General features: G+C 33.0%; 3 protein-coding genes and 1 long non-coding RNA gene across 6 annotated transcripts in view; 3 read left to right on the top strand and 1 right to left on the bottom strand.

The window, feature by feature from the left end:
• Nucleotides 1-109: 109 nt before the first annotated feature.
• Nucleotides 110-4,507, top strand: LOC141449945 (uncharacterized). The gene is made up of 2 exons (XR_012455780.1): nucleotides 110-1,124; nucleotides 1,211-4,507. It is a non-coding gene; the product is annotated as an uncharacterized lncRNA (long non-coding RNA).
• LOC141449937 (heat shock protein 83-like) lies at nucleotides 3,249-8,530 on the bottom strand. Its single transcript, XM_074119902.1, has 5 exons — nucleotides 8,396-8,530; nucleotides 8,097-8,247; nucleotides 7,846-7,989; nucleotides 7,125-7,243; nucleotides 3,249-5,496 (listed from the first exon to the last, which is right to left on the bottom strand). The coding sequence occupies exons 3-5, from the start codon at nucleotides 7,987-7,989 to the stop codon at nucleotides 3,588-3,590; spliced, it is 2,172 nt and encodes a 723-aa protein (XP_073976003.1). The 5' UTR covers nucleotides 8,097-8,247; nucleotides 8,396-8,530; the 3' UTR covers nucleotides 3,249-3,587.
• Nucleotides 8,531-8,661: 131 nt separating this feature from the next.
• awd (nucleoside diphosphate kinase) lies at nucleotides 8,662-10,658 on the top strand. The gene is made up of 4 exons (XM_074119916.1): nucleotides 8,662-8,804; nucleotides 8,885-8,986; nucleotides 9,681-9,793; nucleotides 10,385-10,658. The coding sequence occupies exons 1-4, from the start codon at nucleotides 8,679-8,681 to the stop codon at nucleotides 10,503-10,505; spliced, it is 462 nt and encodes a 153-aa protein (XP_073976017.1). The 5' UTR covers nucleotides 8,662-8,678; the 3' UTR covers nucleotides 10,506-10,658.
• A 2,301-nt stretch (nucleotides 10,659-12,959) lies between these two features.
• Jarid2 (Jumonji, AT rich interactive domain 2) overlaps nucleotides 12,960-27,464 on the top strand; it is a 23,747-nt gene continuing 9,242 nt past the window's right edge. The window contains exons 1-18 of one of the 3 annotated variants that reach the window (XM_074119900.1): nucleotides 12,960-13,233; nucleotides 13,618-13,719; nucleotides 13,804-13,979; nucleotides 16,083-16,198; nucleotides 16,393-16,510; nucleotides 16,591-16,714; nucleotides 16,852-17,012; nucleotides 17,126-17,393; nucleotides 17,830-17,978; nucleotides 18,055-21,875; nucleotides 22,051-22,389; nucleotides 23,653-23,783; nucleotides 24,060-24,420; nucleotides 24,516-24,796; nucleotides 25,197-25,487; nucleotides 25,739-25,955; nucleotides 26,104-26,256; nucleotides 26,685-26,883. In XM_074119900.1, coding sequence (XP_073976001.1) covers nucleotides 13,646-13,719; nucleotides 13,804-13,979; nucleotides 16,083-16,198; nucleotides 16,393-16,510; nucleotides 16,591-16,714; nucleotides 16,852-17,012; nucleotides 17,126-17,393; nucleotides 17,830-17,978; nucleotides 18,055-21,875; nucleotides 22,051-22,389; nucleotides 23,653-23,783; nucleotides 24,060-24,420; nucleotides 24,516-24,796; nucleotides 25,197-25,487; nucleotides 25,739-25,955; nucleotides 26,104-26,256; nucleotides 26,685-26,883 — 6,979 coding nt within the window. In that variant the 5' untranslated portion in view covers nucleotides 12,960-13,233; nucleotides 13,618-13,645. Of the gene's footprint in view, nucleotides 13,234-13,589; nucleotides 13,720-13,803; nucleotides 13,980-16,082; nucleotides 16,199-16,392; nucleotides 16,511-16,590; nucleotides 16,715-16,851; nucleotides 17,013-17,125; nucleotides 17,394-17,829; nucleotides 17,979-18,054; nucleotides 21,876-22,050; nucleotides 22,390-23,652; nucleotides 23,784-24,059; nucleotides 24,421-24,515; nucleotides 24,797-25,196; nucleotides 25,488-25,738; nucleotides 25,956-26,103; nucleotides 26,257-26,684; nucleotides 26,884-27,464 lie in introns of all 3 variants that reach the window. The other 2 variants (XM_074119899.1, XM_074119901.1) reach the window with 2 other exon arrangements.

The raw sequence follows: 27,464 nt of genomic DNA, 5'->3' as shown, positions 1-27,464 counted from the left end.
AAATTATTCTTCGGGTTTCCAGGTACACTAAGCCCTGAAGTTCTTCACTAGGAAATTGAGCTGAGAGTTTTAACGTTGTAGTCAAAGTATGAGAGTACCCAGAGAAGGACTGTTTTCATGCCCTCACCCGTAGTTCAACTTTCACAAAGCCAAAGACGTTCTGGTGGTTGTCAAATTTTATTTCGGCAATTCGTCTTCTTGGTGTACCCGCTATCATAGCATTAATTTTTTATTCCTAAATGGTCATTTAATTATAGGAAATCTCTCATTAAATTCAAATAATGTTATTATCTTACTTAACTTTAGTATTTGTAATTTGTTTAGAAGACGGTTTGCTAAAATGAAATTTATTAGATGATATTTTTGTTGGAAAATCATGAAGTATAAGCCAGATCAAAAATCCAAAATTCAGTAGTATCATCTCTCTGAAGTTTACTTCCTAAAAAAAACGTACATCTTTTTTCTTTCGCATCTTAATAACGGCATATTAATTCATCGTTATTTACTTTTCAGATAGATAACCCTTGGTAAATAAATAAGACTGCATTTTTTCTTTGAGAATTGTTGCTTAATTTTAGTAATCTACAAATCGATGACTATTTAATGGCATAAACTGCAATGTGTTTAAATGAAATTATAAGAAAAAAAAAACTTTTGAAGACTAATTTGAGGAACTTAAAACATTTTATTCTTTTATAATGTTTTATGCCTATAAATATTAAAACAATATGTTCAAAATAGTCTGCTTTCTCTCCTGTTGGGAAATTGAAAATGCTTTTGAATCTCAAACGAACAATTCGAATTAAAAAGAAAATAGACCTGCATGAATTGAAAAAGTTCTTTCGGAAAATTTCCAAGATTTAAATTAGAGTTTTTAAACAGCTGTATTTACATATATATCTTACTAATTTCAAATGTTACAAAATTATTAAATGAGAAATGACTTACAAAAGACCTAAGATTCCCTAAATACCCGCTTATTTTTCCATAGACTTCGATTTTATTTCAAAGAAAAGGTGATACCTGTACAGCGTTCAACTTTTATCGACTAATCAGCTTTAATGATCTTATCCTAAAAAAATTCCTTAGTTTCATAAACGTGGCCTGAGCGGAGAGTGATTCAGGTAATACTTTTATTTTTTTAAATTTATTAAAGTTCTCTGTATCAGATTCAGAAAACTCTATATATTGCCTTTATTTCATGAATTAGTTAGACCACACTTTGGAATGAAAGAAAAGAATAAAAAATTTACTCAAGATGAATCAAATTTTAAAGAATCATTGCAATTGGCACCGAAAAGCCAAGAATTCTTTAAAAAGAATGAAGGTGTTATAGATTCTGTTACCAAAAACAATGACATTTTTCACTTCAAAAATAAAAAGATATGCAGACTAAAAGAATTTATGCAGGATACTTCAGGAACGAATGAGAATAATATTCTTCTAAGTTGTCTAATGTGTGGCAAGCCTACTGGTTGTGATAATGAAGAATGTGTAATTGTGGCTAGAAATAAATTACCTGCAACCATTGAAACATCATCAACAGTTATGTACCAATCGGATACAAATAGTTTTCTTAAAGATTATTCTGTGTTAGTAATTTTAAATGAATCACCAGATTCATCTGTTGTACACGAAACTGTGTGCAGCAAGTGTCCTCAAAAAACTAAGAAATTGCAAAGAAGTTGTTCTTTCTTTAGAATTTTTAGCTTATTCAACAGACTATCTAAGGTAACTAATAGGACTCAAAACGACTGTCCCAATACTAAAGAAATTTGAAAACAGTTGGTATTTTATCTACATGTATCTCATTAACACTGCTGATATTCGATGTTTTTTGAGTAGACAAAATCAAAGTTTAGAACTTCTTGAGATACAAAGCAATATACTAGAAAGAAGTTATTGCTCCAATTTTATTAAATAAAGTGCAAAATATAATTTATTTTTAAAAAATACAAAACCGTTTTAATTAAAAAAATATACAAAAACGTTTTAATTAAAAAAATATAATACATCAAAAAAGCGTGTATTTTTTACTCATTTTGTGCTGTGTTAAGCAATTTAGGATCTTTATAGAATAAATTTTCAAATAAAATAATTGGCACTCACTTCAATATTATGAGAACATATAACAAATGTATGTATAGATTTTTATGAAGGTGGACTAATTTTTCGCCACTCGAAATAGGAAGCATCTCATCAAATGCACGCACGAGAGAAAAAGGAGAAGCTTTTCACCATTCTTCAAAGAATTTGCTGTGTGTTGGAGACGCATGCTTCAGAAAAAAAACCCAAGTCACAATTAATTAGGCAACCATCTTAATAGGTTTAGAATGAATGCGGCTCAAAATTGTTTACTGTACACGTTTTATAATATACCTTATACCTACCTATTATATAAATGTTACACCGGTGACAAGTTAAAACATATTTTTAAAAAGCAGCGCCATCTTTTGGACGTAAAAACATTTGCTAAATACTAAATATTTTACTATTCCATTTCAGTTTCCGATTGCATTGTTAAATTGAATGTTCATAGATTTCAATGAGCAACAATCTTTTAGAAGGATCGACTATGGTTGCTTAAAGTGTCGATGCAGCTGCTGTGCAAGTTAATATTAGAATAACTCCCAATTCAAAGCCTTGATAAGTTGTCTGGAGTGCTCACTTCGAACCTAAATTGGCGAAAGCCAAGGATACTTACAGTGGTCCAATTATGAGGACTGTCAATTTCTCATTAAAAATAATATTAACAAAGGCACTCCCCGTTCTTGCTGATGCATTTCTCGGTGTTTAAACAACTGAGGTTTTACTCTAACAAAAAAATGTATCTTACACAGAAAACTAATTTCTTTTAAATTGAAAAATTACTTTCCTAAGCCGAACTTTTCACATGAAGATGTTAAAAATAAACCCTTCTTTTCTCCAAATCATTTCTGATAATTTAGCTGAGTATACTACATTTCGTAATTTTTCATTTCAACAGAAGCGGAACTAAGTCATATTTGTTGTTTTAATATCGATGGATATTTCAAACTACACTTTTTCTTTTCTGGCATTGGCTTTTCACCATACAGCCAACTACACTTAAAAAGGAGCTTTTTAAGCCCTACTATTACATCTCTATAATCAAAACTATTCAATTAAAAGTAATATCAATTTTTAATTTTAAAGGAAGGTTAGTATACATAAAAACAACCTAGATTTAGTACGGATTCTGTTGATAATGAGAAAATAAAGAGACGAACTTGGGAAAATAATAACGGTTTATTTACACACTTTCATATGTAAAAAAAAAGGATAAATTCGTGTACAAAAACTAACAAATATACAAAAATTTATAATTCAATAAGTGTATTAATGTGCATTAAAACTATAATTAGACTTAAATCTGCTGCTCTAAAAAGAACATCAATTTAAAAAAGAGTTCGCCTTATTGTATAGCTGCTACGGAAAATGAAGCTGGAACATATTACAAAACATCATAAATATTTCAAATGAAGTAGTTACATATAAAAAACAATCACAGCTATTTCTCAAACATTGAGAATTATAATGAAAAAGAATTGTATTAATCTAAAATTCGATTAATCTACTTCTTCCATCCTTGAAGTGTCTTCCGTACTAGCTTCAAGAGGTGGCATTTCGGCATCTGCTGTTTCGGTTTCATCAGAAGAGGGCGTTAGGTCATCATCTATACCAAGACCGAGCTTAATCATGCGATAAATTCTGGAAGCGTGCAACTGAGGATCATCAAGACCGAATCCGGATGAAAGGAGAGAAGTTTCGAAAAGAAGGATGACTAGATCTTTGACGGCCTTATCATTCTTGTCTGCTTCTGCTTTCTGTCGCAAAGTATCAACAATAGGATGATCGGGGTTAATTTCGAGGTGTTTTTTGGCCGCCATATAACCCATTGTAGACGTATCTCTTAAAGCCTGTGCTTTCATTATCCTCTCCATATTTGCAGTCCAACCATACTGCGAGGTAACAATACAACAAGGTGAATCAACCAGTCTGTTGCTTACCACCACTTTTTCAACTTTCTTGTCCAGGATATCTTTCATAACTTTACATAGACTCTCGAACTTAGCTTTATCTTCTTCCCTTTTCTTTTTCTCCTCTTCGTCTTCTGGCAATTCCAATCCTTCCTTTGTGACAGACACGAGTTGTTTTCCATCAAATTCTTTCATTTGTTGTACTACATATTCATCTATTGGTTCAGTCATGTAGACGACTTCGAAACCACGTTTCTTAACTCTTTCTACAAATGATGAATTCGCAACTTGTTCTTTGTTCTCTCCGGTAATGTAATAAATATGTTTCTGATTATCTTTCATTCTCGCAACATAATCTTTAAGTGGACAAGCTTCATCACCAGAAGCAGAAGTATGATACCGCAGTAGTTCAGACAACTTTTTCCTGTTTTGTGAATCTTCATGGATTCCTAACTTCAAGTTTTTACCAAACTGAGCATAAAATTTGTTGTAATTGTCTTTATCCTCGGCTAGTTCATCAAAAAGTTCTAAACATTTCTTCACGAGATTCTTCCTAATGACTTTTAAAATTTTGTTTTGTTGTAACATTTCTCTAGAAATATTCAATGGTAAATCTTCACTATCAACCACACCTTTGATGAAATTAAGGTACTCTGGTATTAAATCTTCACAGTTGTCCATTATGAAAACCCTTCTGACGTATAATTTTATATTGTTCTTTCTCTTTTTGTTTTCAAAGAGATCGAATGGAGCTCTTCTAGGCACAAAAAGTAAAGCCCGGAACTCTAACTGTCCTTCAACCGAAAAATGTTTAACAGCTAGATGATCCTCCCAGTCGTTTGTTAGAGATTTATAAAACTCTCCGTATTCATCCTGAGATATATCATCAGGGTTTCTTGTCCAAATTGGTTTTGTTTTATTTAATTCCTCATCTTCAGTATATTTTTCTTTAACTGTTTTCTTCTTCTTTTTCTTTTCTTTATCGGCATCTTCTTCCTCATCTTCACCAACGTCCTCTATTTTCGGTTTATCTTCATCCTTTTTTTCTTCTTCTCCTTCCTTCTTTTCTTCCTCTTCTTCATCCTCGCTTAATTCTTTGTCTCTTTCCTTTTCGACTAGAAGTTTAATGGGATATCCAATAAACTGTGAATGCTTCTTTACAACTTCCTTTATTTTTCGTTCTTCGAGATATTCAGTTTGATCTTCTTTAATGTGAAGAACAATTTTAGTTCCTCTACCAAGCGGCTCGCCGGGGTCAGGGCGAATTGTGAATGATCCTCCTGCTGAAGACTCCCACAAGTACTGCTCGTCGTCATTATGTTTGGAGCTGACGGTTACTTTGTCGGCTACTAAATAGGCAGAGTAGAAACCAACACCAAACTGCCCAATCATTGATATATCGGCTCCTGCTTGCAGAGCTTCCATAAACGCCTTTGTTCCGGATTTAGCGATGGTTCCCAAATTGTTAACAAGATCTGCCTTTGTCATACCAATACCACTAAAAACAAAAAGAAAACAAAAATCAGGTGATTAATACACCCAGCTAAAAAATTAAAGGGCCACTGGAAGAAGCCCAGTACAAGAAGAATAAGGCAGACAACACTTTGTTATTAGTGCAGAGAGAAGTTAATAATGACGGGGAAAAGAAGTTATGCCAATTTATGAGATAAATTTTTACATAATACAAAAATTTTTTAAAATTGTACAAAAATTTAAACAAAGTTGATATAGAAAATTTTTTAAATTCTTTTTGTACTCAGTTCCTCGTATTGCCACTGTGAGCTTGAGTATCAGCGTGCATATGTCTTGGCATGAACTCATGTACCACATTAGCAGTATGAGGACGGGCTCTATTATGCATGAGAATGAACTGATCGCCACCTGTAAGTGCTCTTCCGCGAACGTGTATTCGCAACACTCCATTGATGTACCGCTGAGCTGTCAAACTTCCATTCGCAAACCAAGTCACTTTTGTCTGTGAAAGAAATTTCTGCCCAAACCAAAATTGATCCGCCGGCAAGTGGTGACGTTGGGTGTAGTGCACAAGGGAGAAAACGTTCCTTTCCTCCTCTCCATTCTCTCATTTGCCATTTGCGATGGAACCTAGCAAACAGATATCCGGCGATTTTGTGCCTTCTGGACAACCGTAGCACTTTTATCGGATACCTGGAACGCAGGCCACCTTCCCTTAACCGATTAAGAACGGTTTGAGCAGAAATCACGGTTCCTGTGGCAAGCCTTAGGTCACTTTGGATAGCAGGTGAGGAGGTTTGGCGATTTTTGAGGGCTTATAACCGCATGAATCGGTCTTCATTTAATGAAGTGGATCTTGGCCGGCTCTGCCCAGGTCGTCTCGTGAATCCTCCTGTCTCCTGGTATCTCCCCCATAATCGCTGTATTACAGAATGACTCACTCCCAATCGCCGGCCTACTTCCTGCACTCCTAGGTTTTCCTCAATTAATGTTACAGCTCTACAAACGTAAAATTTGGGAAGATGCCGCCTTAAAGCTTGCTGGGGATCCATAACACATAAAACAATAGCAAACACCAGTAAAGACTGCATGACACAACGTTAAAGACTGATAGAGATAAAAGTAGAAATATTCCCCTTATCGATCAATATGAAGAAAGTTCAAGATAACTGAGAAGAAAACTAATCAAAGAAAACAATAGCCTCTTGAGATAGGTCTGAGGGTTTATCTTAATCCTAACCACAATTATATCTCTTCAAAACATGTTCCAGAGAGCACTCATTCACTTGGAAGAACAATACAAAGTGGTCCTCAATTTTTTTTGCTGTGTATAATAATTAGAAGCATTTTCTCAGCATGATTTATTAATGATTAATTTTTTAGTACTGTACAGGCAATAGAATTCAGTTGATTCTAATATAGAATACTACTGTCTGAATTCATTATGGCAAAAAATACTAACATCAAATAAGTTGGTGAGAAGTGGTGTTTTTAGAATATCATGTTATGTAAATAAAGTTTAAATTACAGGGCACTATTTATTAAAAAAAAAATTGTCATATGTAAAAATTTACTACCAGCCAATTGTAAAAACCTAATTTTTCTGTTCAAGATAGTGTCTCAGTAGAATATTTGAGAATTGTAAATACTTACGAATCAATAATGGTAAGTGTCCGGTCATCCTTGTTTGGAACTATCTTAATAAATAATTCTTTCCCACTTTCTAATCTTGAGGCATCAGTTAGTGACTCATATCGTATTTTATCCAATGCCTAAAAAAATTGAGGTGTAAGTTACTGTCAGTTTACAATCCAATTAATCTAGGGCGCAACCGCACTGCCGATATGCCTACTCTTCAAACTTTCAAACTGTGTGAACCGTCTCGGCATAAAAAAAAAAAAAAAACAGTTGGCAATAGGCTTCGAGAAGTATAGCAAACATTATTTAGATTAAAGACGAACAAAAGTAAAACGAAAATAGATAAAATAAAAATTGTTCATTTTGCACGCGTTTGGTGCGACCGGGTAAAAAATAAAATAAAAAAAATTAAAGAAGTAAGGCGAAAACTATTACAGAATACAAAAAAAAAAATTCATTTTGCACGTGTTTGGTGGGAACCGGGAAGCCCGATTGGAAAGAGTGCAAAGCAATGGCGGCCAGAACTATATTAGTTAATGGTTTTCTTAAAATGTTAGTAATAGTTGTTCTTCAAATATAAAATTCCACTGACCGTGGGTATTATCTGGTTTTGAGTTAGCTAGTGTAATTATTGATTTACAAGATAATCAATTCTCTAAGTGGAACTTCTCTACAAACCGGGTGCGCCATTTTATTTCAAACTCATATTTAAATACGTGAATTAAACTTTACTTACATCAGATGAATTAGAAATAAGTTCTCGGAGAAAAATTTCTTTATTAGAATAAAAAGTGTTAATAATAAGAGACATAAGCTGGGCAATTTCTGCCTGAAAGGCAAATGTCTCCACTTCTCCATTCATTTCAACGTCTTCAGGCATCTATAAAGAAAAGCATTTCAAATTATCATAACTATAACTTAAAGATCATATTCAAATTCCAAAATAGCAAATATTTAGTTCTAACAGAACTAAATTCTGTACTTTACCTTTGCAAGAGTCTAAGAATTGTAATACAAAAGCCAACAGCTTCAGTCACAGTCTCAATCAGAAATGACGGAGGACGCCGACTCACCCCACATTTTATACTCAGACTTGTTCTGGAACATTCTAGAATCTCGTGGAACATTCTAGAATTGGCTAAATGTGACGTAACAAAGAAAGAAACATTGATTTTTAATGGAAATTGTCTTTCAAAATGAAATTAATAGCAAGAAATTATTGTTGAAAAATGTTTAAATGTTTTCTCACTTAAGAATTTTTTAGAAGTACTTAAAAAAATATTTACACTTAACAAATTATTTAACTTTAATGAAAACTTTTTAAGTTTTAAATCTAATCTCAAAAAAAAACTCTCATTATATAGTTTTCAATATTAAATATGAAAATTTAAGGTATAAGTACGTAATATACAAAAGGCGGTAGAAAAGAAAACTGGATTATCTTCTGGTGACATGTGGTACGTTCGATTTCAACTAGGTGTAGTATCCGGATAGCTGTACTTCTCTGCCTTAATTGGAGGATCGTTTCAATAGGTTGAGATCAGTAATTTGTAGTTTGTTAAGTAAACAATGGATTACACAGAACGTACATTTATTATGGTTAAGCCTGATGGTGTTCAAAGAGGTTTAGTAAACAAAATTATAAAACGATTTGAAACAAAAGGTTTTAAGTTAGTAGCTATGAAATTCATGTGGGTAAGTGAGCTTTGCTTTCTCGATATGCCACAAACTGTTTTAAGTTTCACATTTAACTTACAAAGTAACTTCATTTTCAGGCTAGCGATGAACATCTAAAGAAGCATTATGAGGATTTAGCTGGAAGACCATTTTTTCCTAAGTTAATTAAGTATATGAACTCTGGCCCAGTTGTTCCTATGGTAATTACACTCGTTTTATTATTTCAGTGTCTAGGTGCAAAAGGTGATTTGATATGTAATCTTACAAACTTTAATATTCAACTTAGATTACTTCACATATTTCCAAATTTATAGTTATTAAAGCTCGTGGGATTGTTTTAAATATTCTCTTTCTGCACATTTTCACTTAAGAGTGAAAATATACAATAAATTTATTGTTTGTAAGTGTAGGATTTGTTGACGCTCATACTTAAGTAGTTTTTTTAAGTTAGTGTTGCTCTGGTACACGTTTTCTCATTTCTAACCTTGCTCCAATTATGCATTATGGAGATAAATTTTCGGATTCTAGCAACGTTGCCCTTCAACCTCCTAATTCATAAAATCTATGATTGTATCAATTCTGTTTAATTTCCCAATTAAGTTAAAGCTTCGTATTGAACGTATGGTGGAGTTTCCACTTATGAAGAGGAATCAACCGTAAGAAAGTAAAATTAGTTTCTTATCTAACAAATTAGTTAGAAATTAAACGTTCGATTAGTTATTTCATCGTAGACAAACCTATATTTTTCCATTGATTAGTAGTTTGACATTTAGTAGTATTTGTTTTTATGTGCTTTGATATTCGTTTTGCAACACTTTTAAGAATAAGCACTGTTGCTTTTTGTAACCGCCTTTTTCATATTTCTAATTTACAAAATATATATGTTGTGTTTAGGTTTGGGAAGGACTCAATGTAGTAAAAACTGGTCGCCAAATACTCGGTGCCACAGATCCGCAAGCATCAGAAAGAGGTTCGATTCGAGGTGATCTCTGTATCCAAGTGGGAAGGTAAATAGCAATGCAAAAAATAAAATTTAATGTACCTTTTATCTACACAAAATAAAATTTTTTCATTCAAGGTATTGTAGGACTTCTCATAGCTACCTACCCATACTTTTTTTGCTGAAAGATTTTGAATGATTCACAAATTTAATTCTCCGATGTATAAACTGATGTGTAATTGAATTAAAAAAATGTGAGGTAGCGTAGTTCATCAGTAATCTCATTTAAAGATTTCTCAGAGCGTTGTCAGTTGTCATTGAGTCAATGTCGGTCAAATTTCTACAAGGATTTTGAACGCTATATTGCTTAAAGTCAGATATGAGTACATGGTTCCCTTGGTTTAACCTTGGAATGTAATATCTCTATGTGGGCAGATACATGAGAACTGGGCTTTACATATTAAATTGATTAAATTTAATTATAAAGTGTAGTACAATTTATTAGTATAATTTAATTAATTATACATGCAATATTACTTTATATATTTGATTGCAGTCGGTGCAATATCTGACAGCACAAAAGTTTTAAACTGAGTATCTGCAGGAATACCATCTCCACATTCTATTGTAATAATAATAATTATTATTATCTTTTCAGAAATATTGCCCATGGTTCTGATTCTGTCGAGTCAGCAAAGAAGGAAATTAATCTTTGGTTCGATCCTAAAGAACTTGTGGACTGGAAACCAACCATTAGAGAATGGGTATATGAAGATTAAATTTCCAGTTAATCGGAAAATTGTACATTATTTTGAAATATTTCGAAATAAAAATTTTATATATCTTTGAAATGAGTTTTCAGATGTGGCATTTGCCGTATTACTACATATGTAATGTAAGGAATTAATACATTCTCAATGATATGCCGAGTATTCATGATTTTTTATTGAATAACTTCCTGAGATTTTTATATTAAAAGTAGTACATATTGAAAAAAAAAGTTTTATTGGTGCTGACATAAAGTTTAATAATATTCAGGAATATTAGGAATATTCTATAGAAAGCTATTTAGGAGAATTTATATTTAGAATAATTTTCGCATAAGCTTGTAAGATTTTGTTTGATATCTGAATGACAGATTCAGATAGATTTGAGGTGTCCGCAGGTGTAAAGCCATCCAGGTCAATATTATTACCAACACTTCTAAGGTCCGACAATCATGTATAAAGGGATGTCAGAAGAATTGATGTTTTTGAGTAATTTGATGAATACTGCTGAGAGAAACCCAATTGTCAACATTGCAATGCAATAACAATTCTGTTATTATTGCAATTAGATCAAGTTTGTTATAATTTTTTTTTCGATTTAGAATACTAAAGGAAAAAATTGTCCGAGGAAGGTGTGAATTAAGGTCAATATTAAGAGCAGAAGCAAATCCATAAAAACATGATCTAAGCGGTAGGCAGTTAAAAAAAAATTGTTATTTTAAATATAAATTTGGCAGAAGTTTATGCAGAATATAAACATATTTTAACTAATTCTCTTATATTATCGATGTCTTAAACAAGTACAAAATATTGAAGCGTTTTTAAATTATTAATGCAAACAAAGGAATATTGGTTGTTCAAAATTTATATATGTATATATAATGGTTTTGTTTATTTAAGAGAGCCAGTAAGGAGTCTTGAGATTCTTTCCATCATACGAAATCGTAAACGTGAAAATTTAATGTCTGTGAAAGATAAACCATATATTATGCTATAGGTGGGTAGCATGGTTATCAAGTCATTAAGCATTAAGCGATGTTGACTAAACAGGTGTATTACAACAGTTAAGTTGATGTAGCTTAACATTAAACACCACAAATTTTACAACACCCTGAAAAAGGTAATTTATTTACCGAAACGTTGGTATGAAGAAAGAAATGTGTGAATTTATTGACCGCACCTCAATATTCCCCAAAATCATCAATTAACAACGGTCGAAAACCAAAAGTATCAATGTGTGTTACGTTTAAAGCATTTATGAAAACTAGTAATCGACTGTCGAAAAATTGAATTATATGTGCAAGTAGTGAATCAAATCCTATTAGTAAAAAGTTAAGAACTAGCTTTTGAATTTTAACTAAATTAGAATTTGTAGATATCGATAAAATCGTGAAAGTAATTAAGTTAGATCCTGTGGGAGTTGGTCAGAATCCTTGGGCCACCGCGAGGCAGTGGAGACAACATTCTACCTTTCGCACTGGCAGATGTTATAGTTACATAGTTAAGAAAAGAAAATCTTACTAACTCTGAATCAAAGTGAAGAAAATCATCATTTCTTGTCTCTTCGATGGTAATAATTCAGGTGATTGAAATGTGGTTCATGGTCTGTGACTACTAAAGCATTTTTGGCAGTAGTATATACTTTATTTTAGGCGCGTCAGTCAACTACTAATTTCATTTGACCAGGAGCTCCTTATTTCCCTGCCGGTGTCCGTGTAATGTGGTTCACTCGCTGATGGTCTCGGACAATGAGCTATTGGGGCTGCTTGGAAGAGAGGATTATATAGTTTTGTTATAGCAATACCCAATGCAACGGTTTTAAAAAAAACAACATACTGACATGAAACTGCTATTGACCTTTATTGGTGAAAAATATTTTATTTTCATATTTATCCAGAAATCTCTGCATCCTCTTCCACACTAGTTTTTATTCTACTTCAAGGAGCAATGAATTCATAAGGACTGATCTTGCTTCTTATTGACTTGTAGCGTTTATATTAACAAAGGACCTCGTCTCTATATTGCTATAAACAGAATATCAAGAATTGGAACAATTTGTTTGTACACGAAATACGTTATTTACCCATAAGCTGGTAAATAGGTACTGGAAAATGTAAATAAATAATGGAGTTGTAGAAGTTAGGGGATTCTTAAAAAAAGAAGCGATTGTTATAATTTTGAACGATATACTTGTGGTACAAATAGTTTTTAGGAAATTATAATACATCATGAACTACATCTTAGTAATATTGGTGCCCGTTAAAATGTTTTTTCTAAAACACATGAGGTAAAAGACGCCTAATTTTCTTTAAAGTTAAAAGAAATGTCTCACATGCAACATCTGTTGAACAGATTGTTTTAAACCTGAATTGATTTTTGGATTATTAGTTAATTACTTAATAAGTTATGCTGATAGCTAATTATTGGCATTACTTCAGCTGTAAGCTAAAGTTAATTTGTAAGAGGTTATCTCAGAGGAAAGATGATTGCCAATGAGCAGTGAGCAATCAGTAAGTATAGCAGCTAGCTGCAGTGGAAAGCAGCTGTTCGTGTTCGCAAATAATGTAACTTCAATTACGTTGCTTAACATAAGTGACATAGTGTGAAATGACTGGATCGTTAATTTAAAGATTATAACTTCTTCTTTTTTTTTATTCCGAGTATAATTTTACTTATATTCACATGTGACGCCTTAAACAAGAATAATCTCCGTTTTACAGGGTTATACCGTCATACAAAGGTAAGTAGAACGATTCTGTTTGCATATCATAGACCTATTTTCAATAGATTTTGAGGAACCTTTTTTTTCGTTTTATTAAAAGACATTTTATACGCCAAGTTCAGTTCGTTTACATTGTGACATAAATATATTTAAGGAAATTTATATTTTATCATTAAGTAAAAAACTTTTGATGTGAAACTTAAAATTTAATTTCCAAAACTTATTTCCTTAAACGTACTTTCATAATTATGCAATGTTAGTAAATTAATTTTTTATTTTATTAAACAATTAGTATTGTAGTATTGTGTTCCTTTGATAATCCCCTCTCCTTGGAATGCAGTAAACATTTCATGCCTGATTCCTTTCTCTCACAGGACTTAGATAACTTATCTGTTACATTAGGGGTTCATGTTTTAATGGTTATTAGACCATGGTTATGAGAAGGAGTGATATCAAGAGGATTCCCAAGGATGTCTCAGATACATTGGAGGATAATCCTAAACGGTAAATTAGTTTTTATTGATGCAGTAACTGGCCCCTGCAATTTTCTTTAAAATAAATGATTTTTTTTTTTTAATGGATTTTTAGTACAAAAGTGCACGCACAAAGAAAATTTGCCCAGGGTTCGGGCATGAATAGTCCTGTAATGACACCTATCAAGGATAAAGAAAAAACTAAAGTAAACGGTTCATCATCATCGCCTGAATTATTACCATCGAAGAGACCAAGAACTGAAGATTTTCTCACGTACCTTTGTTTTAGAGGTAATCGTATTTTCTTTTCTTTACTATTTCTTGAGATCTTTAAGGTCACAGAGGAATTGGCTTTGCAGCCAGCCCCTTTCTAACACTAATGTAATTTGGTAACCTTAACGTTTACTCATTTTCTGCTCACATTCTCGAATTATGTGTTAATGAATTCTGAAGTTAATAACTCACATGAATTAAGATTTAAATAAGTTCATCTCATGTCCGTATTAGGTTTAAAAGGATTGAGTTAATTATTATTTGTTAGATATACTCTTTTGATGAAATACTTGTTAGTTTTTGTAATTTACGTCGATTAAATGATTTCTACATATCTTATGTAGTAATAAAACTTGCTAGGAATGCATTTAAGTTAACTAAAAAATGTATCTTTATTTTATCCATCGAAGCACACATGTTTATTGTACCTCTGACAGGTTCTGGACTTTCGTTCATCAGAAGTAGATTAAACAGTTTCGTATTAAGATATCGACAAAACCCATGTGAAAACATAAGACGGAATCTCGCACTACTCGTTGACTGATTATTTAACCAAATTTAAATTGTTTTAAGAGACAATATGAAAGGCGGCCTCTCATGAACTAATTTCATGATAAATAAACGCGAATACTTGTAAAATCTTCATCTACTAGAATAACAAAGTTTTTTATATTCTGTTCAATAAATCAGATTTTATTTATTAAAAATTGTAACGAATCAGTACCAAACGCATAGTCTTTCAGGTATTCACGAAGTAAAACACGATTTTGGTGCAAATATGCAGATTTATCTGCAACCATTTTTGTAAGTAGGGTTTTTCTTCGCTAATTATAAAGATATTCGGAAGAATTTTGAACCCTAAGAAAAAAATTTTCTTTCAAAGTTAATTTATTAACGATACTTAATTTTCATCCAATTTTTTAAAAATGAATTTCACTGTTTCCAAATAAATATAATTAAAATTTTTAAACATTAAATAAACTAAATCAGTCTTGATGCACTACATAGTTAGATATCGGCCTCAGTATGAGAAAGTAAATAAAAACATTAATGTCAATTATTTTATCCGCCATAGCGTTCTTGTTTACTGTCATTCTGACTAGTTCCTGATTATCACCTCCGTGCATAGATAAAATTTTCAGGTTTGTGTAGCGAAATAAAAATCATAATAATAATAAAGACAGGCGCTAATGAACATAGTCGTCGATGCGCCAAAAAAAAAAAAAATAATAATAAAGACAGTTCGAAAATAAACGCTATTTATACTTATGCTATAAAACACTTAAACAAGACAATACTCCATGAACATCAGTGTAGCGAAATTGTACTTCCACTTTTATTTGAGTTATATCTTACTTCTGTATTAAACCGTGTACGTGAATAAAATATTGTGGAGTTAACGTAATAAAAGCTTTAGGTTCTCTTGACCAACTTGATGAATCTAGCAACGGAGATTGATGAAAATCCGAATAAGATGACAGAAAACCAGCATGCTTTGGTGGATGAAATGATTTGATACTGTCCAGCTTTGTGGCTCTCTGTTCAACAAAAAAATCACTCTTTCACTTTACCCCTTCCAAGGCTATTTAGCCAACTAATCCACAGGCTGACAAAAGTAGCTAATGTTCATAAAATCAACAAACTTACGACTTTTTTTAAAACAATATTTAAGATAGTACAAACAATTAACAAATTAAGTCATTAACATTTTTTGCAGAATTAGAGGCTTGGCTTTCGAGTAAAGGTACGAGCCACTACGCCAGGGATTTTGGCGTCCGTAACTATTTATTGGTTAAACAACATATCTCTTACTCCGAAAGTCCCAAAAGCCCTATGATTTACACTTAAGGCCTTCAGAATATTGTATGCAAGTGCTCACACACACAATCTCACAATGGGTGTAGCTATTGAATTAATATAAAGAGAAGAATAATACCCATATTTAATGTTCTTTCAATCTGTTGCTTTTTTTTTTTTAATAGTTCAAAAGTTATTTCAGTAAATATGATAAGCTTGCAGGGAAAAAATTACAGTTTTGGTAAATTATAAATATCCTCCAAATGTCATGAGCAAATAAAGTAGTTAACATACAGTGTGGTTAAATAATTATTTTTTTTTCAGGGACTGAAGCACTTCCTCCAAGATTAGATTTTTTCAATCAGACTTCTAAAGCTGGAGGCAAACATGATAAAGAAGGTTCCTCACCTGGGTCATCTAAGCAAACCTCTTCAAATCAGGTATTTATCGATTTTTTTTGTTCTACATATTTCAGTAGCGGGGTGGATCAGTCAGTCTCTTTTTAAGTATTCATTGCATTTTGGTTCTTTCAAAGGAATTTCCGAGTTTTATCGCGGTGGATTCATTATAAAATTTAAACTATTTAAAGTTCACAAAAAAAAAACTTTAAAAATTTTGGATATTTTATTTTCAGGAAAGTAAAGTGAAAAAAGTGAAACAAAGATTGAAGAATACCAAAGTTGTTCATGCATTGAAGAATAAATTACATGAAAAAAGACTTGGCACTAGGAGTGCAAGATTAGCACAAAAATGTATGTTTCTTCCTTATATGTATAGTATTTCATGAATTTTCATTTCACTTAGTTATTTTAAGCTCAATTTCTAATTACAGCCACTTCTACATTGCTGGCCCGACCAAGAAAACTAGAAGATCGTCAGAAAAAAGTGGGTACTGTTGCAACAAGGAAACAGTTGGTTAGAGGCCGGCCTGCTCATCACCCATCAATTTTAAAAAGGTTTTAATTTTTTTACCCCCATTAATTTTACAGGGGAAAAAAATTGAATTTATTAAATTCGAAGTCGTAAATACATATTAGATATTAATTTAACAAAGCAATATTTATTTTAAATGTAGATATATCTGTATTTTTAGATTGGGGGCTACTAGACTGCGTACTGGTTTAAGAAGTGGAGGTCAATTGCCTCCGGGCAGTGATGTTGGAATAAAGTCGGATAGAAAACCAAGAAAGAAATTAATGAGAGCAAAAGTAAATAAAACCAAGAAAGAAGGAATTACTACAGCAAAAGTATCTAGTAAGTTTATATATAATTGAGGAGTTAGGGCGATTATGTAACTGTAAATGCAATAGTTGAAAAAAAGAAGTAAAACAAACCAAGATAAATTTTTATATATATTTTTCTTATAGAAAAGAAGCTTGATTCTACATCTAAAAAAAGTAATGAATCGGAAAATGAAGAAGAAGATGATGATGATGAAGAGGAAGAGGAAGATTATGAAAAACAGAAAAAGAAAGAAGGGACTAGCGATAAAAAAATGGAAGCTGGCGAAGATGCTGATGAGTCAGATCGTAGAGAAAATGTAAATGACGGGCTAGCTCTAAAGAAATCATGCCGAATGTCCACTAGGTCAAGAGCTAGCTCGGGATCACCTGCGCATCCCCCAAACTCTCTTAGGTGAGACTGAAAAGTATATATAAAAAATATTTTAGGTATGTACAGTCGTTGCAGTTGTAAATTTCAATAAAAGATTAAAAAAATAAAAAGTACATAAATTTATAAATAATCAATAATTTGACTGATTTTATCCAGCAATACTGAGGCCCTTACCACATTTTCAGTTTCATTGGGCGTTGATCGGTGTTGCTTAGTGTCCTACTATTTCTTCGTTAGCAATTTCTTTCGAAATTTCGTTCTACATCAACTATATTTGTTGTCAATAACATAGACAGCTAGAATTTTTGTTAAATTTTGAACATTTTGAATTTTACATTAACATTTTAAGTAATTGTTGCGACTGATAGTGAAATTTAAGTTTTGCACGGGTCTCTTTTGCAACAAAAACTCCATTGTATTGCTATTTTGGAAGATTTTAATTATTTTTCTTTATTAGTTTGTCTTCAAGGCCAAGCAGAAAAACTAAAGAAGCGGCAACATTATACATGGAAATGCTCACTAAAGATCTAAGAAGCCCTGAGGATGAAGAAGATGAAACTTTTGGGAAGATTTCCCCTCAAAGTGTTTCATCAGCGAAAAGATCTGGTAATTAGTGTTAAAATATGAAAATATTGTTTTATTTACTATTGTTTATAGAAAAATACTTGCTTAATGTTTTTAGATGAGTCTCCGGAACCAAGCAAAAATAATTTGAAAAAAAATAAGCTAAATAAAAGTAATGACCAAGAATTCACAAATAAAGAAAAGCGACATCCTGATGTTTCAGCATCGCCAAGATTTAACCGAAGAGGTAGAATGATCTTAAGAGATCACAACCGTCTTAAAAGAGAAGATGTTAGAGTGACAAGGGGTCAAAGTAGTGTTCAACAGTGTCCACGTGGGAGGCCATCTCTTAGAAGAGGAAGAGGCCGTCCTCCTTTAACTAGAGCACCGGTCCGCAGAGTTCTCAGAAATGTGAGGAAAGTTACCAATTTTGCAGAAGATGAAAGTGAGACTGAAGATGAAGAAGATGAAATGTTTGTAGAATCCATTTTGTCAGAAGAAATGGAACGTTTAGAAATGGGACCGGGTCGATTAAAGCCCGCTAAGAGATCTACATCTTTAACAAAACTTGAAAAAAATAATTTGAAGTATGAAAATGATTCAAGAGGTGATCAAGGGATTCCTGAGCAAGAAATGGAAGAAAAAACTTTAAACAAGCGGAAGACTAGGGGTTCACTGAATTCTGCATTACCAAAGTCTGTAAATGATAGTTCTGAGGAAGAAGTAAAGAGACTAACTAGATCTTCTAAAGATAAAGAGGTTAAAGAACGGAAACGTAGTGCACCAACAAGGAGAAGCCGATTAGATAAGTCGGAATCTGATTCTGAGAAAAACTCTTTTCCCCAGAATGAAAAGCTTACAAGTAAAAGAGGAAGAAAAGGTAGTCAAGAAAAAAATAAAGAATGTTTAGAAAAAGAAAAACTCATTCCTTGTTTGAAAGGAGAATGTTCCACTCTAGGAAAGAAAAATGTTTTGGAAGAAAAGAAGGTAGAGAGTAAAGAAGAAAGAAAAAACATTGAAGATTCTTCGGCAAGAGTTGCAGGAAACCAGAGTGATAAATCGGTAGCATATGTTCTTCTTTCTTTGTCACAATCTGAGCGATGGCCTGAATCAGAAAATGATTGCAGCTCTGTTGGAGAAAATAGTGTACCAATACGAAGTACAAGAAGCTCTTCAAAAGATATTTCGAAAGAAGAAACTAAGAATAGAAAAGGTAAAGTGAGAAACACATCTTTAGATAGTGGAGTAATAAATGACAAAGCAGAAGAAGGAAAAACTGCCGCTGCTAGGAAAGGCAAACGAGAATCAGTGAGTTCAGAAACATTGGGTAAGACAAGATCAACATCCAAAGTGACAAGGAAGAAAGAAGAATCTGATTTACAATCCGATGATGAACCAAACAACACCTATTCCTCTAAAGTAAACAAACTTGAAGATTTAGCTTTAAAGAAAAGAGAACCCATGACTGACAAAACTAAAATTTTGGAAAATAAATCGTCTTCAGAATCAGAAGACGATAAAGGCCCAAAAATAATAAGTGTGAAGAGCACCAGTGACGATGGTTCTTCTGCTTTTTCATTTGGCAGATGCAGTAAATATAGAACATCTAATGAAGCAAATGAAAATTCTTTAGATGATGATGATTATATAAAACTGAAATTGGATTCTATGAAAGTAGACACCGATGGTAAGAAAGAAAAAAGGGCCCAAAAAAAAGGCATTAAAAAGAGAGAGAGTTTAGAAGGCAGCGAAACTGACGTAAAACCTGATCTTAAAAATGTTAAAAAAATGAAAAAAAACGGAAGTTTTCAAAATTTTGGAACAGTTGACTTAAATAAAGAATCTTGGGATAAAAACAAAATGCGAGTTAGTACAAATCAAGATAAGTGTGACAATAGTGAAATTTCTAATTGTTTGAATGATTCAGTTAAAGTTGAAGAAGATTTAAAAACTGAAGATAATTTCATCAACACAGAGAAAGACAAATTTTTGCAAGCTAGTAAAGATGCTAGTACAGTTGTCAGTGAAGGTAAACGAAAGCAAGTTATGAACAGGAAAGCAAGTGCAGATTCTAATGCTAGTCATTCAAGCTACGTTGAAAGCAAAGTGTTAATTGAACCTGCAGCAGAATCTCATTTAAAAAAAATTAATGAAAAAACAAGTGCTGAAAGAGGTAACCACAGCAATTCTGCATTAGAAAAAAATGATGACGTAGAAAAAAGTGACTATCGGAAAAGAATGGATTCAAATGACGAAGACAAAATTTTTTCGGGTATCAAATCCACAAATTCAGAGAAGACATCCAGTTTAGGTCAGACTATTAATGAAAATGAAATGAAGACTAGCTTAGTTGAAAGTAACTTAAAGACCCAATGTAAACACATTAAAAGTGATACAAGTTCTAATGAAAGTGAAGGAGAAAGGAACATTAAATTAGAAAAAGAATTAGAAAACAAAAGTACATTTGGATCCAGAAAACGATTTCCTCGGCGAACAAGAAATGACTATTTCCCTTCTAATGCTAATAAAGAAATGCCAAAAAGAACTCAACAATCAAGGAAAGTTAAATCTGTAAATGGAAGGTATCTACATGAAGAGTCGTATTCATCTGATTTTTCATCCTCATCTGAAGAATCGCAAATAACAACGATCAAATCTCAAAAGCGAATTAAGCCGAAAAATTCAACTCAAAACGACGCGATTGAATCAGCAATGAGAGAAGCACAGAATGCCGCTTTGATGCAAGAACATAAAGGAGCAGAAACTTCTTTAAAAGTTGATTCAGTTTTAAATAAGAATCTGGTTAATTTATCCGCTGTGGTACCAACAGTGGAAATTTCGGGCCAAGCTCAGCAAGCAGATAATAGAAAATGCAATCTCCCTGAATATGGAGAGGATAAACCTCTGACAGTAGTTGCTATTGCAGCTGAAAGGTCTAATGACAACGTTGTTCTCACTCATCAGTACCATAACGTTGAAAAAATTGATGAACATTCCACATTGCTCTCAAAATCATTGCCTTTACAAGACAATAAATTTTCAAAACTAGAACAAGTTTCTCAAAGCAATCCCTTATTGAAAACTAATTTGTTTAATGCAACTGTTGATGGTGCAAATAAGCAGTTGGGAGGAGAAAGCAAAAAGCAGTCTATGAGTGAGACTTGGAGACAAGCATTTAGAAATGCTAAAATCCCGAAACCTGGGCAGTTAAGTCCAGTCCCCCATGGAGTAAAGCCGTTTTTTAGAAAGTCCTTTGGAGGGCCCACCCTTGGGACCAAACAAGGTGAACTGAAAAGTGTAAATCAAAATCTGCCCAAAATTTCTAATGCTATGAGTCAGTTCAAGGCCACCCCAAAATACTCCCCGAACAGGCCATATTCTTCAGGAGAAGATCCTATAAAGTCGCAGAGAGACAGTCCATCCAAAAGTTCTGTATCGAGCAGCGATGATTCCAGAATTCTTTCTTCAGACAGTAAGAAAACTAAAGAACCACCTGTAAAGTCATTAACGCAATTGCAATATGAAAAACGCAGTTCAGACCTAATAAGTAGTCTCAAAGATGCTCCTATTATTATTGACCCATCCTGCCCAGTGGCACCTTTTACTTCTAAGCTTAAAGAAGCTGCTGCTGAAGCTATACCTCAACGAGCAGCTAAACCTGCTACTTCCACACCTTTGAAACCTACTGGGGAAGGAAAACATTTGAATCTTCCACTAGCTGTCGAACATACCTTGAGAAAAATGTCTCCCATAACCGTCAGCAAAAAATCTTTGGTCAAAAATGTGATTCAGGCTGATAAAAAGATCCCTACTTCTTTTTCTGATAAACCTAAGGAATTCATCGAGGAAACGAAAGAAGATTCTATTAAGAGTGAGTCAAATATTGAAGAGACTGCTGCTCCTAGAACTTCTAACATTGAAATACTGGGTAAAAAGAAGGTGAATATATTGTAATATCCATAATACATAATGTTTTATGTAGTCTTTTTCAAAGTACGCCCATTCAGAATTATTATTAGAGAGCAGAATCATAAAATTGTTATCCTACATGTGTTAGGTTAAATTTCGGATTAATTTAAATTTATATGTATTTTAATTAAATTATTATTTCAAGGTAAATATGACTACTGAGGAAATAAAACGTTGGTTAGATGATTCTACAAGCTCCGGCATAGAACATGCAAAAGATTGTGGAATCTTTGAAAAAAACGAATGTGAATGCAGCTACAGGACTAGCGGGGCTAGTATGCTTGTTGGTAGAGGAGGATCAATGGGTGAACATTCCACTGAGGTGACAGATAATAGGGGCTTAGTGACTTGTGGTCAGCAAAATGTTTCTAATATTGGAGTTGAATTCAAAGTGGATCGTGGATTTGTGGAGCCCCCTGTACAGCTTCGGGAACTTGCGGAAATCGCTTCTAAATATGGAGGAGAAATTATTTCCAGTTGTAAGGTAATTAGTTGGTCTGGATTTAAAGAAACTTAGTGATTTAAGTTTACAGTCATTTTATTTTCTATTCTGCTTGTAATGAGCCTAGTTTCTTGTCGATGTTTCAAAATGAATGCTTTGAGGCACCTGTAAGAAAGACATGCTTAATACTTCTCCTTGTTTGTCTTCTATTTGGGAACATTTTTAACTCACTTATTTAAGACCTAGAGTAACCTACACGCTCTATGTTATGGTAAAAAATAGAAAATTATTAATTTTTTTTTGCACACTGCAATGATTACATTTTAAAAGAGGAGTATCATGCGAGGTTATAAAAGATATTGATATTTTTAAATTTATTTTAACACCCATTTTAAGTACGTTTGTTTTCATTAGGTGTTTCAATTTTGATCTTTTTTTTATCGCGTCTTTACTCTGCGAGTATTCTTCGAAGCATTAGCAAACCTGAGCCAGTTTGTAAAAATGCATCTACCAATTTTAAATTAACTACGATTTATTTTCGGTTGAATAATTTTAAAAGCATTCTCTACTAATCGGATCTGACAATCTGAAATAAAGTCACAAAACATTTACTTATCTTAATTAAAGACTACTTCCTAAAAGTTGTATTTTGTCTCTGATTTCCACTTCAATTTTATGCAATGTTAGTAAATTCGAGAATATTGAACAAATTTTAGTTAACAATTAATTCCTTTGAGAGAACAAATTTCTCTTTTGGTTTTGTGTGTTGTTAATTTATTGAGCAAGCATAATCAGCCCCATATTGCACTTCGCTATTTTTCTTCTACCTGCTACATTACAATATTATTTGTAATGCCCGTAGAAACGCCAACTTCTTTTGTACAGACCTATCATATCCAGCATCAGATTTGAAACATGGAGAGTAACAGCAACCTGCCCCATTACCCTCCTCCAAACCTCTGAGGACATCCTCTGTCAATAGGACCTTAACCTTATACTTCAGGTTATTTAAGCTAACCTTATAGCTATTCATTCCACACTCATTTCTTTCCTGCCATATTATTTGAGCGTAGAATGTATACCATGTTTCCTTAATTTTATCAAGAGCATATCTGAATATTATAACACCCTTTTTATTTATTTTATTCAAGAAGCAAACCTTTGAATAAACTTCCATATTTAAATTAGAAAATTCATAGAGAAAAGAATGTTTCACACTAATTTTGATTTGTTTTTTTTGGAGAGGAGTCAGTTTGCTTAAAGTATACCATTTTCTTGATATTAAAGGGTATTTTCATTTTAAAGGTAGATGATTATCGTGAACGGGTAATGTCGAAAAATAAGGATAGCTTACAAAAGCAACTAAAAAGGCCAGTATCAGGATTTAAAAGCGATCGCTCAATGACCGAGGAAGAAATGTGTGAATTTGATTTCAGGTTCGTATAATACAATATTTTTTATGTGAATATAGTAAGACACATTTTTGAATGTGCCATCTTCTCTCCTCTAGTCCTTTTAGTATAAACAAAACTAGTTTAGAAATTTACTGATACAGATTATTATGTAAACAATTTAGTATAAGGATAATTAGCCAGTCACTTCAATTAACGGCAGCATGCCTAACCATATGCTTATAATCTTTTTATATCTATTAATGCATCGGATTATTTACATTTCTAATTTCCAAAGATATTTTTTGCTTCCTGGCTTAGATTTGATCGCAACTCCAATTCCCCCCGAGAATCAGGATCCGAAATGTCATCTCCGCCCCCACTTCGTGATGATATCTCAGAAAAGTCGGATTTTCTGCATTCCTCGCCCTCTGAACGCAAACCCATCTTCCAACAGAGACGTTCTTGTGGTGTGGTGTTAAAAAGACCCCCACAATCAAAGAGTCCTGCAGCAGCTTTCTCAGCCGAAAATGAATCTTCAGTTTATGCTTTTCAACCGGAAGAGGCTCCCGTCTCAGTATTAGACAAACCTTTCAGACGTCGCTCCAGTAAAGGAACTAGGGATGATGATACACCATCGCTACCTTCACAACAGCCACCTAGCTCATCAATAGCAGTTCAGGTTGGTTTAACTGAGTGAATAGGCGTTATATGAAAACTGTGTTTATTGTATCCTTTGCGTTTAGAGACTATATGCCGCACAATGTGCTTTGTCAGGTGAATCTGGAAAGTGAGGCAGTTTTAGAGACAGAAGCTGTGCTTGAGTGCTGTACTACTCAGACTGAGCACAGCCAAGATGATGAAGAGAATGGAAGTGGGGGTAGATCATTTTATATACCAATTGAACAGAATACAAATCAGCTAACTCCACAGCAGACTATTAAAGGTGTGACCCTTAAGGTTGAATCGGAGGGGCCAAATAACCAAAGAGTTATGCTAAGAGCCAAACTAGTTACCAAGCCTCCATCAACTTTTGCAACACCTTCTACTAGCCACAGGTATAATTTCAGCTCTTATTGATATCGATTTTATACAAGATTTTCCTCAGTTTTCTACAAGTTTTTAAAAGTGTCTATGTAAATAAATATAACATTCATCGGACATTTTCCGTAAATTTGTTTTGCTTTTTCGAAATAACGAGTTCAGATCAATCCCAAAAATTATTTTACTAGCAAGCCTACCTGATAAGATCTGTACTTAAAATTAGAATTATTCTAGCCAATAGTATAAAGTAATAATTTTAAGGAAATTGAATTATTTTATTTTATTTCATTCCTTAATTTAAAGATGGGATATCTAATAAACATTCCACTTTTCAAGGTGTAAAAATAATTATTTTGTACATACTAACGTAATTATTGTGTGATCTTAAAAATTTGCTTTCAATTTTTTATGTAGATCATTGGTAGAAACAAATTCAGAAAGTGGAGGAAGTTCGATGGGTAGCCGGAGAAGACCTGAACAGAAGGTACGTCCGTTGTCAGCGAGAGCACCTCCGCCAGTAGGAACAGTGCAGCCTACAGTAAGAGAAGGAGTCGAGCAAAACCTAACTAATTTGACTAATAAACCAGAAAAGCCTCGGCAAGCAAGTCAAGGTACGCAGTCTTCACCTAGGCCATCCTCAGCCAATCCAGCGGCAGCAAAGTTATCTGATCCGACCGAACCTCCTGCGGTATTAAAGTCGAAAATGTGAGTATTTTTTGAACATAAACAGGCAATAAATAACGAGGAGAAGAGGTGCTTTTCGGAAATGGCCAATGAATAGAGAGAAAGTAGCTTAAACTTTATTTTGTTTTCCTTTTCTTAATTTAAAGTTAAAATTATTCTTTTGAAATTTTTCTTTTTCCTCTCGTCAACATCCTTTTGTTTGTTATTTAAATAATGACCAATAACTTCAAAGTCTGCTAGTTCAAAAGTATTTCTGTTTTTATAAATTTTAGAAATGTCGGCAAAGTATCAGGAAACAATCAATGCCCTTCAGAAGAACCTGGACAAATTCCTCATCTTCATGAAACTGGGAATGCTACAATGTTAGAAGCGCCTACTTTCTATCCCACAGAAAAAGAATTTGGAGATCCCCTGGAATATATAGAGAAAATAACACCACTAGCTCAACATCTTGGAATTTGTCGCATCGTGCCACCGCCTAATTTTAAGGTACAAGGAGGAATATTTTTCATTCGGTAATAATAATCCATAGCCGCGTTTGGCAATCTATGGCTTGAACCATTCTACTAGGATAGTAAAGTATGGACATTTTGTTAAATTTTAATATTTATTTTATTCGTAAAATTTATTTCCTCAGCCTGAATGCAAAGTGAGTGATGACATGAGGTTTACAGCCTACAACCAATACATTCATAAAATGCTCCATCGTTGGGGCCCTAATGTCAGAGAAATGTCTGCGATTAGGAAGTATCTAGCCACTCAAAATATCGCGCTCAATCAACCACCTTGGGTATGTATAACGATTCTTGTATAACTATTATAGATAAAAGTTTTAGTTTAATTATATTCAGAATAATTTTGAATGGTTGTTTTGAATAATATTTTATATCTTTAACAAATAATTTGCAGAAAAATAATTTATTTTATCCAACACTGCGACGTAAGACATTTTCAACAATTGGTAGAAAGTTACTATACAATTGGTAAACTTTCTCATAATAAATTAGCTAGTGAATTAAAAGCTACTTATTGCGTCCTTAGGAATGAAGCATTTATAATAAAATAATGGAAAATGAGCGTTTTGATATTTTAATTTTTAGGCAAACTTTTAAGGTCGTTCAAACTTACTTTTCCCCCCTCCCCCCGAAAGACTCTTGGTAAATAAGTGAAAACAAAGTTCTTTTAAGATTTGACTTCAAAATAACTTTTTGTTTGTAGATTGGAGGAATGGAAGTCGATTTGCCACGTCTGTATCAAACTGTTCAACAATGCGGAGGTTTGAAAGAAGTTTATGAAAAGAAAAGATGGACAAAAGTTGCGGATGTCATGAAGATTCCTCGAAGTGCACAAGATCGTGTCACCAAACTAGATGATATTTACTGCAAATTTTTACTTCCTTATGACACCCTATCTCACAGTAAGAGTTACATTATTAATAAAACTTTTAGCGATCAGCTTCACCAACACAAATTGAATGACGTTTATTATTATTATTATTATTATTATTATTATTATTATTATTATGCTATCGTTGTTCGGAAATATGGGAGTCACGCATCAGTTTGTGTCGTCCTGTTTTTTGGTTTGTTTTTTTTCATCAGGCAGCTGATTCTTTTTATTGCTTAGTAAATCACATTAAGTTGTGTGTGTGGTTAGGACTAAAAGACTATCTTTTGCGAGGCTGAAGTATGGATTACCAAGAAAAACGAAGTTCAACTTAGACATCAGTACACAAGTTTACTAAAAATCCTCTTCTGCACAGGTTGTTGAAAAATTTGTGCTTTTTATGGGGTGATTACGAAATTTGGCAGCTTCTTTAAGGGCAATTTTGCCAACTAAATACTTTGTTCGTCCATCAAATTTAGTTGGGGATCCTTTTTAATAATAGGATTCTAACGGATCTTCGTCTAACTATTCGCGAATCTGCTAAGGTTAGTGGTAGGTGAGCAAACCAAAATTGCAATGTACAACGTGTAGAAAGGTTCAGAAATTTGGATC

Source organism: Rhodnius prolixus, unplaced genomic scaffold, assembly GCF_049639745.1.
Source record: "Rhodnius prolixus isolate KJV_2025 unplaced genomic scaffold, Rpr scaffold_2, whole genome shotgun sequence".
In the NCBI taxonomy this organism is placed as follows: Eukaryota; Metazoa; Arthropoda; class Insecta; order Hemiptera; family Reduviidae; genus Rhodnius; species Rhodnius prolixus.
Note: the sequence above shows the minus strand (reverse complement) of the source record. Positions and strands in the feature narration are given on the sequence as shown.

Bases quoted from the DNA above. Each gene is read 5' to 3' on its own strand.
- LOC141449937 (XM_074119902.1), bottom strand. From the start codon at position 7,989: ATGCCTGAAGACGTTGAAATGAATGGAGAAGTGGAGACATTTGCCTTT. The intron at 7,244-7,845 runs GTAAGTAAAGTT...CAATTTTTTTAG, and splicing joins TTATTTCTAATTCATCTGAT to GCATTGGATAAAATACGATA. The intron at 5,497-7,124 runs GTAAGTATTTAC...TTTTGTTTTTAG, and splicing joins ACACTTACCATTATTGATTC to TGGTATTGGTATGACAAAGG.
- awd (XM_074119916.1), top strand. From the start codon at position 8,679: ATGGATTACACAGAACGTACATTTATTATGGTTAAGCCTGATGGTGTT. The intron at 8,987-9,680 runs GTAATTACACTC...TGTTGTGTTTAG, and splicing joins CTGGCCCAGTTGTTCCTATG to GTTTGGGAAGGACTCAATGT. The intron at 9,794-10,384 runs GTAAATAGCAAT...TTATCTTTTCAG, and splicing joins CTCTGTATCCAAGTGGGAAG to AAATATTGCCCATGGTTCTG.